This window comes from Lucilia sericata, unplaced genomic scaffold (assembly GCF_015586225.1).
Source record: "Lucilia sericata isolate MDLA Ls3-8-SP2 unplaced genomic scaffold, ASM1558622v1 Contig001806F_arrow, whole genome shotgun sequence".
Lineage (NCBI taxonomy): Eukaryota > Metazoa > Arthropoda > Insecta > Diptera > Calliphoridae > Lucilia > Lucilia sericata.
This window is the reverse complement of record NW_023995705.1, coordinates 79097-88540: the sequence shown is the minus strand read 5'-3', so window position 1 is coordinate 88540 and position 9444 is coordinate 79097. Positions and strand designations below refer to the sequence as shown.

At 28.7% G+C, this 9444-nt stretch overlaps 1 protein-coding gene across 1 annotated transcript; it reads left to right on the top strand.

The window, feature by feature from the left end:
• Positions 1 to 6123: 6123 nt before the first annotated feature.
• LOC119612704 (fibrous sheath CABYR-binding protein-like) lies at positions 6124 to 8888 on the top strand. Its single transcript, XM_037968549.1, has 3 exons — positions 6124 to 6213; positions 6289 to 6546; positions 7029 to 8888. The coding sequence occupies exons 1-3, from the start codon at positions 6211 to 6213 to the stop codon at positions 8808 to 8810; spliced, it is 2043 nt and encodes a 680-aa protein (XP_037824477.1). The 5' UTR covers positions 6124 to 6210; the 3' UTR covers positions 8811 to 8888.
• Positions 8889 to 9444: the final 556 nt, after the last annotated feature.

Below are 9444 nucleotides of genomic sequence, written 5' to 3'. Positions count from 1 at the left end.
TATATAAAATATTTCAACGAAGTACCACCCTTATAGTCATGGGGTACAATCGTAGCTCTATAAAAAGAAACAAAAAATCTAAAAACTTTTGTTACTTTATTAACATGATAATGGTTTTTCAAACAAATCAAATCGAAAACAATTGTCGAATTTTATTTTATTATTTATTTTCTTGTTGTTATTTTTTGCAAACTATTGAAAACAATTTGAAAACGCGTTTTATATATGAAGCCATAGTATGGCGAATTTATTGTTAAATATCTCTGGTTATAAGTTTTATAATATTTTAACAGAGTAATAGTTTTTAGCAAAAGAATAATAAAGTGGAATTTTATGTAGACAGAAATAAAATATTTATTTGTTAACAATAAATGTCAAATTTCCACATGTTCCAATTGTGGTAAATACACTGTATAATATTTTATTATATTTAAGTGAACAATGTTTAAGGACTATAAGGGTGTTCCACAAAATTTTTGAAAACAATAGAAAGAATGTTAATTATTTCTAAGTAAAGGAAGAGATTTAAAAAATATATAACTAAAGGAATTTTGTAAGTGTTAAAATTTTTTAAAAATATTAATGGAACACCCTACTGGTACTCTTATGCATATGAATTTATATCAAGTATGTATTTGAGTTTAGTATACAATTTAACAATGACAATAACTAAATTTATAAATATTTCTAGTCAATTGATATACACATCCTTTCATAAAATATTCCTTTGAATGTTTGTGCATCTACATTTTCAATTCGTTATTTGAAGTTCAGAAAAAAAATATTTATAAATAAATTTGTTCATAAATTAAAAATTATTTCAACCACCACTATATGACAATAATTTTATTATGTTAATAGTTTTGCATAAGAGGTGGAAAGAACTGAAACGTATTTGCAATAATAATATTAATTTATTAGGTATTTTAATGAGTTTAGTTCTTTTTTATAAAAACTTGATGCTGCTACGAATTTGAATAAATTCTATAAAACTCACACCGAAAAATCAACAAAACATTAATGAGCTTATTAGTTTTGTTTTTGAGTTTTTTTGGTAATACAATTGTAATTATGTGCACCCTATGTTATGTTCAATAGAAACTGACAAACAAACAAACAAACAAACAACTAACTAACTAACTAACTAACTAACTAACTAACTAACTAACTAACTAACTAACTAACTAACTAACTAACTAACTAACTAACTAACTACTAACTAACTAACTAACTAACTACTAACTAACTAACTAACTAACTAACTAACTAACTAACTACTAACTAACTAACTAACTAACTAACTAACTAACTAACTAACTAACTAACTAACTAACTAACTTAAAACTAACTAACTAACTAACTAAATAACTAACTAACTAACTAACTAACTAACTAACTAACTTACTTACTTACTTACTAACGACTAACTAACTAATAACTAACTAACTAAATAACTAAATACTAAATAACTAACTAACTAACTAACTAACTAACTAACTAACACTAACTAACTAACTAACTAACTAACTAACTAACTAACTACTAACTAACTACTAACTACTAACTAACTAACTAACTAACTAACTAACTAACTAACTAACTACTAACTAACTAACTAACGTAACTAACTAACTAACTAACTAACTAACTAACTAACTAACTACTAACTACAACTAACTAACTACTAACTAACTAAATAACTAACTAACTAACTAACTAACTAACTAACTAAATAACTACTAACTAACTACTAACTAACTACTAACTAACTAACTAACTAACTAACTAACTAACTAACTAACTAAACTAACTAACTAAACTAACTAACTAACTAACTAACTAACTAACTACTAACTAACTAACTAACTAACTAACTAAAACTAACTAACTAACGTAACTAACTAACTACAACTAACTACCTAACTAACTACTAACTAACTAACTACTAACTAACTAACTACTAACTAACTACTAACTAACTAACTAACTAACTAACTAACTAACGAACTAACTAACTAACTGACTAACTACTAACTAACTAACTAACTAACTAACTAACTAACTAACTAACTAACTAACTAACTAACTAACTAACTAAACTAAATACTAAATACTAACTAACTAACTAACTAACTAACTAACTAACTAACTAACTAACTACTAACTACAACTACACTAACACTAACTAACTAACTTTCTAACTATCTTACTAACTAACTAACTAACTAACTAACTACTAACTAACTAACTACTAATTAACTAACTTTCTAACTAACTAACTCTAGAAAACAATGATTCATCACAAGTTAAAATATAGAAAATAATTTTAGGAAATTGCGTACAAAAAATATTTCTAAAAAGGGTACCAATAAAGGATACATTTGTCATTATTCCATTATGGTAGCAGTATCAGCAATTTTTTGATGATATTTCGAAAAAGATCTAGTAAAGGGTATTATATAGTCCGGCAGGGTTCGACTTTACTTTTTTATTTTTTATTAATTATATTTAACAAATCCTTTGGCATTTTTTTACTAACAAACATTTGTAGTAATTTACGCGTACATTCATACATATGTATGTGTATATATAAACTTACAATGTAGAGTCTCTACATACATACATATGTATGCATGTGTAGATAAACTAAATTTAACAAAAATTATTCAGCAATATTATTCTAAGTTCTTTTTAGGAATAATATACATATGTATGTAAGTATATGTATGTATTCAAATGCGTATACTACGCATATATACATATAAAAATAATATTGTTATTTAAATTTAATATAATTAGCATTTGTATAAAAATAAAAATTTGTTTCCATTGATATCGTCGCTACTATTAGCGAAAATTGACAAATATTTATAAATTCATTTACACACATACAATAATGCGTAAATACAACTGTAATTTAATGTATATTTAAGTTATCGCAAAAATTGAAGGGGATTTTATAATTTCTATAAGGGAATGTTGTATTATTCTAATTGTAGCGTAATGACAGAATTCATTATAAATAAAATTAAACAGCTACAATTTGAATTTGAGCCCGGGTTTAATATATTACAAATATAAAAGCAGCTGTTGTAGAAATTGTAATTGTTAACTGATAATGATATGACTATTATTTTGTAGAGTATGTATTTATAATCAAATAAATTTTAAAATTATTTTATTCTGTTTTTTTTTTAGTTTTTGCTTGAAATATAAAACATATTTTTTTAATTTGATATTATTTAATTAAAGTTTTAAAATAACAACATTTATTTATAAATAAATTTCAATAAATCTGTTAATTCAACCTTTTTCTTTGTTATGTTTAGCAAATTTTAAGATCATTGAACTTTAATTTATAAATTTTATTCGTTATTCAATATCACTTCAAATACAAGTTTCTGTTATGAGTATTCAAATACTTGACCGTGAAAATGTTTCAAATTTACAAAGACAAGAAGTCAAGTACATAATGTGCACTTTTAAATTAATTTCAAGCTAACAGTAATTATTTAAAAAGTAAAATCAATTGTTTGGTATTATATTTCCGTATAAAAGCCAGACTATGTATTTTTGTAGAAATAAATACATAAATAAATTTTATAAATAATTTACATGTATGAGTATGAATATTAGAATACATCAAAAATAGGGTATTTGTGGATTTTAACTACCTAATAAAATATAAACTACCCTATGGATAAAAATATACAATTTCCTTAAAAAAGGAGAAAATATCAAAAAAGTACCTTTGCAGAACGAAAAAGTACTAAAAGTTTAGGTTATCATTTACTCCCTGATGTACATGCATAATTTTATGTTCCTAAGTTCAATATTATAGAAAATTCAAAAAGTACCTTTTGAGTAATGAAAAAAGTACTAAAAAGTCTATTTAATCCGAGCTCTACATGCCTAATTTTATGTTTGTAGGCTCTATGTTACAGAAATGCAAAAAAATACCTTTTGAGGAACAAAAAAGTACCAAAAAGTTCCCCTTTACTTACTCCGGGCTCTATATATTTAATTTCAAGTTTCTAGGTTCAATATTATAGAAAATTAAAAAAGTACCTATTGGAGAACGAAAAAGTATCTAAAAGTTCCCTTTTATAGCTTCTCTCTAACTGCTGATTTTATTTTATTTTGCTAGTTTCAATATTATAGAAAATTCAAGAAGTACGTTTAAAAGAACGGAAAAAGTACTCTTGGTTCTCACTTACACTTTTGACTTCGAAATAAAGACAAAATATCGTATATATTCTATAAAAAGAGAAAATTTCGAAAAATTTCTATAATGAAGAGAAATTTCGAAAATGTTCTATAAGAAGAGAAAATCTCGAAAATGTTCTATAGGAAGAGAAAATCTCGAAAATGTTCTATAAGAAGAGAAAATCTCGAAAATTTTCTATAAGAAAAGAAAATCTCGAAAATTTTCTATAAGAAAAGAAAATTTCGAAAATTTTTTATAAGAAAAGAAAATTTCGAAAATTTTCTATAAGAAAAGAAAATTTCGAAAATTTTCTATAAGAAAAGAAAATTTCGAAATTTTCTATAAGAAAAGAAAATTTCGAAAATTTTCTATAAGAAAAGAAAATTTCGAAAATTTTCTATAAGAAAAGAAAATTTCGAAAATTTTCTATAAGAAAAGAAATTTCGAAAATTTTCTATAAGAAAAGAAAATTTCGAAAATTTTCTATAAGAAAAGAAAATTTCGAAATTTTCTATAAGAAAAGAAAATTTCGAAAATTTTCTATAAGAAAAGAAAATTTCGAAAATTTTCTATAAGAAAAGAAAATTTCGAAAATTTTCTATATAAAGCGAAATTTTAAAAAATTTTCTATTAAAAGAGAAATTTTCGAAAATTTTCCATAAAAAGAGAAATTTTCCAAAATTTTCCATAAAAAGAGAAATTTTCGAAAATTTTCCATAAAAAGAGAAATTTTCGAAAATTTTTCCATAAAAAGAGAAATTTTCGAAAATTTTCCATAAAAAGAGAAAATTTCGAAAATTTTCTATAAAAAGAGAAAATTTCGAAAATTTTCTATATAAAGCGAAATTTTTCTCTATATAAGCGAAAATTTCGAAATTTTTCTATAAAAAGAGAAAATTTCGAATATTTTCTATAAAACGAGAAAAATTTCGAAAAATTTCTATAAAAAAAGATTTTCTATAAAAATAGAAAATTTCGAATTTTTTTTTATAAAAAAATATAATATTTCGAATATTCTATAAAAAAGGGGAGAAAATTTCGAAAATATTCTATATAAAGAGCAATTTTTCATAAAAAAAGAGAAATTTCCTTAAAAAGGGAAATTTTTTGAAGAGATATTTTTTCGAACATTTTCAATATTACAAGAATATAAATATTTTCAAAATGTTCTACAATTTTTTTTTTTTTAAATTTCAAAAATTTTCATAAAGAGTGCTTTTTGAAAATTTTCTGTAAAAAAAAGTCAAAATTTTCTATAAATAATTCTTTATAAAACAGTAAAACATTGTAAGCAGTATTTATTGCTTTCTTTAAATAGATTCATACCAATTTTCTTGGTATACCTGTCTTGTGAACTAACTTTATTCTTGCATACGCAACAAGTCGATAAGCAAATGTTGCTGCAATAAAATGTATATATTACATTGGACAAGGTACTTGAAAGCTTAAGTACCGTTTTACTTTTGTTAAACTTTAACTCAACACTTAATCACACACACCAACTTTCATTCCCACTTTTATACCTCGGCATACAAGAGTTTATTGTAATTGCAAAAAAACACATATTGAAAAGTACAGTTATGATAACATTTGTAGATCAGCTGAGTTTTACTACAAAATTATACTGTGGTATAGAACAACTAATATTAAAAAATTTACTTATTGTAAAGCTTAACATTTTTTTAATTCTACTAAACTCATTTGCTGCTATAATTTTACTCAACATTGTACACTTAAAGTACTTCATTTATCACAACAAGTTTTGTTAAAGTTTTGTTTGTTGTTGCGTGTCTAAGACCTGAAAAGGTAGTGATGTATCCACATATGTATATATTATTCTTCTCCAACTCCGTTTCTCTTTAAGACCAATTTAAAAAAAAAATACTCCAATTATACGGTTTTTATTAATATAAATAAAGCGATAATTGATTGGGTAATATCATTCAGCAAATAGTCTTCATTTATTTAACATTACTGAAATTAAACAAGAAGACTATATAACGATGGTATGTACAATTGTAATCAATTTTATTTTAAGTTCAATAAAAGCTCATTAAATATTAAACTTTATATATTTTTAGAAAATCTTCTACTTGTTAGGTTTTGTAGGCATAGTGTCTACTGCAGTTATTCCTTTTGATGGATTAAGGCAACAGAATTCTACAACGAATGCAATTAGCGAACCAGACTCATCAAATCTGGATACGACCATCTTTAATGATGAAGGCTATAAATACAAAACTGTTCGTAGACTTAAATATAGACTGCGTAGAGATGTAAGTCAATTGGATAATGACTACTTGCCACCAGTTGAAGAATCGCAAGAGAAATCAACTAAAGAAAGTGTTAATGAATACTTACCGCCTGCTGAAGAACCACCGTAGCTAATGTCGAAGTGAAATCTGTTGAGGAACCTGAGGAATTCGCTGTTTTAGGAGAAAATGGTTATGAGTACAGAACTGTTCGTCGTTTGAAGTATAGTCAACGTCGCGATGTTTCAGAGATTGCCAATGAATATTTGCCTCCTGCTGAAGAAGAAAATACCGAAGCTGCTGCTGAATTGAAATCTGTTGAGGAACCTGAGGACTCCGCTGTTTTGGGTGACAATGGCTACGAATACAGAACTGTACGTCGTTTGAAGTATCGTCAACGTCGTGATGTTTCAGAGCTTGCCAATGAATATTTGCCTCCTGTTGAAGAAGAAACCACCGAAGCTGTTGCTGAATTGATATCTGTAGAGGAACCTGAGGACTCTGCTGTTTTGGGTGACAATGGCTACGAATACAGAACTGTACGTCGGTTGAAGAATCGTCAACGTCGTGATGTTTCAGAGATTGCCAATGAATATTTGCCTCCTGCTGAAGAAGAAACCACTGAAGCTAATGTCGAAGTGAAATCTGTTGAGGAACCTGAGGAATCCGCTGTTTTAGGAGAAAATGGTTATGAGTACAGAACTGTTCGTCGTTTGAAGTATCGTCAGCGTCGTGATGTTTCAGAGATTGCCAATGAATATTTGCCTCCTGCTGAAGAAGAAAATACCGAAGCTGCTGCTGAATTGAAATCTGTTGAGGAACCTGAGGACTCCGCTGTTTTGGGTGACAATGGCTACGAATACAAAACTGTTCGTCGTTTGAAGTATCGTCAACGTCGCGATGTTTCAGAGATTGCCAATGAATATTCGCCTCCTGCTGAAGAAGAAACCACCGAAGCTGTAGCTGAATTGAAATCTGTAGAAGAACCTGAGGACTCTGCTCTTTTGGGTGACAATGGCTACGAATACAGAACTGTACGTCGTTTGAAGTATCGTCAACGTCGTGATGTTTCAGAGATTGCCAACGAATACTTGCCTCCTGCTGAAGAAGAAACCACCGAAGCTGTAGCTGAATCGAAATCTGTGGAGGAACCTGAGGACTCTGCTGTTTTGGGTGACAATGGCTACGAATACAAAACTGTTCGTCGTTTGAAGTATCGTCAACGTCGTGATGTTTCAGAGATTGCTAATGAATATTTGCCTCCTGCTGAAGAAGAAACTACCGAAGCAGCTGCTGAATTGAAATCTGTTGAGGAACCTCAAGACTCCGCTGTTTTAGGTGACAATGGCTACGAATACAGAACTGTACGTCGTTTGAAGTATCGTCAACGTCGTGATGTTTCAGAGATTGCCAACGAATATTTGCCTCCTGCTGAAAAAGAAACCACCGAAGCTGTAGCTGAACTGAAAACTGTAGAAGAATCTGAGGACTCCGCTGTTTTGGGTGACAATGGCTACGAATACAGAACTGTACGTCGTTTGAAGTATCGTCAACGTCGTGATGTTTCAGAGATTTCCAATGAATATTTGCCTCCTGCTGAAGAAGAAACCACCGAAGCTGTAGCTGAATTGAATTCTGTGGAGGAACCTGAGGACTCCGCTCTTTTGGGTGATAATGGATACGAATACAGAACTGTACATCGTTTGAAGTATCGTCAACGTCGTGATGTTTCAGAGATTGCCAATGAATATTTGCCTCCTGTTGAAGAAGAAACCACCGAAACTGTTCCTGAATTGAAATCTCTTGAGGAACCTGAGGACTCCGCTCTTTTGGGTGACAATGGCTACGAATACAGAACTGTACGTCGTTTGAAGTATCGTCAACGTCGTGATGTTTCAGAGATTGCCAACGAATACTTGCCTCCTGCTGAAGAAGAAACCACCGAAGCTGTGGCGGAATTGAAATCTGTAGAGGAACCTAAAGACTCTGCTGTTTTGGGTGACAATGGCTACGAATACAGAACTGTACGTCGTTTGAAGTATCGTCAACGTCGTGATGTTTCAGAGATTGCCAACGAATACTTGCCTCCTGCTGAAGAAGAAACCACCAAAGCTGTTGCTGAATTGAAATCTGTAGAGGAACCTGAAGAGACTGCTGCTTTGGGTGACAATGGCTACGAATACAGAACTGTTCGTCGTTTGAAGTATCGTCAACGTCGTGATGTTTCCGAAATTGCTAACGAATACTTGCCTCCTGCTGTGGAAGCTATCACTGCTGGGCAATCTGAGGATTCCACAGTTTTAGGAGAGAATGGCTATGAGTATAAAACTGTACGTCGCTTAAAGTACTAACTTAGCACATATATTAGTGAAATTTTAATTTAGGTCTTTTTTCTTTTGTCATTGATTTGTTATTGTTAAATAAAGTTATTCTCGATGAAAAAAACTTTAACAATGTTAAAAATTATGTTGTTTCTAATGTTTACTTTGGATTTGTTAAAAACCATTTCGTTCTCGCAAAACAAACCTTTTGTTTCAGACACAAACATAAAATTCAATTTCCAAATTACTTTATCTTAGAGTTTTTGTTTTATTTATTTAGTTTATACATTTTTATATGTGTATTTAACCCAGATTACTGTGAAAAACAACATGTTAGTTTTCTTTTTTGGTTTTTTTTTTTTTTTTTTTGTAGGAATAAATATATAAAAAATGATAAAAATGTAGAGTAGAAAAACAAATGCTCATAAACAACATTAAATCAAACAAGCGGAAAAATCTAATTCCAAAAAACAAATCCCTGTAGATGTTGAAAAAAAGATAGATATTAAGAAATCAACTACAAAACGTTACGTTTTTCTTTAGTTAAAACGAACTCATCGTCGTCAGCAGCAGCCAACAATAACAACTTTGTCATCATTGTCAGCATCATCATCGTCGTTGTCCTCATCATTGGCTTTCAATATCATGAATGAAATGACAAGCA

Bases quoted from the DNA above. Each gene is read 5' to 3' on its own strand.
- LOC119612704 (XM_037968549.1), top strand. The intron at 6,547-7,028 runs GAAAGTGTTAAT...CGTCAACGTCGT, and splicing joins CGCAAGAGAAATCAACTAAA to GATGTTTCAGAGATTGCCAA.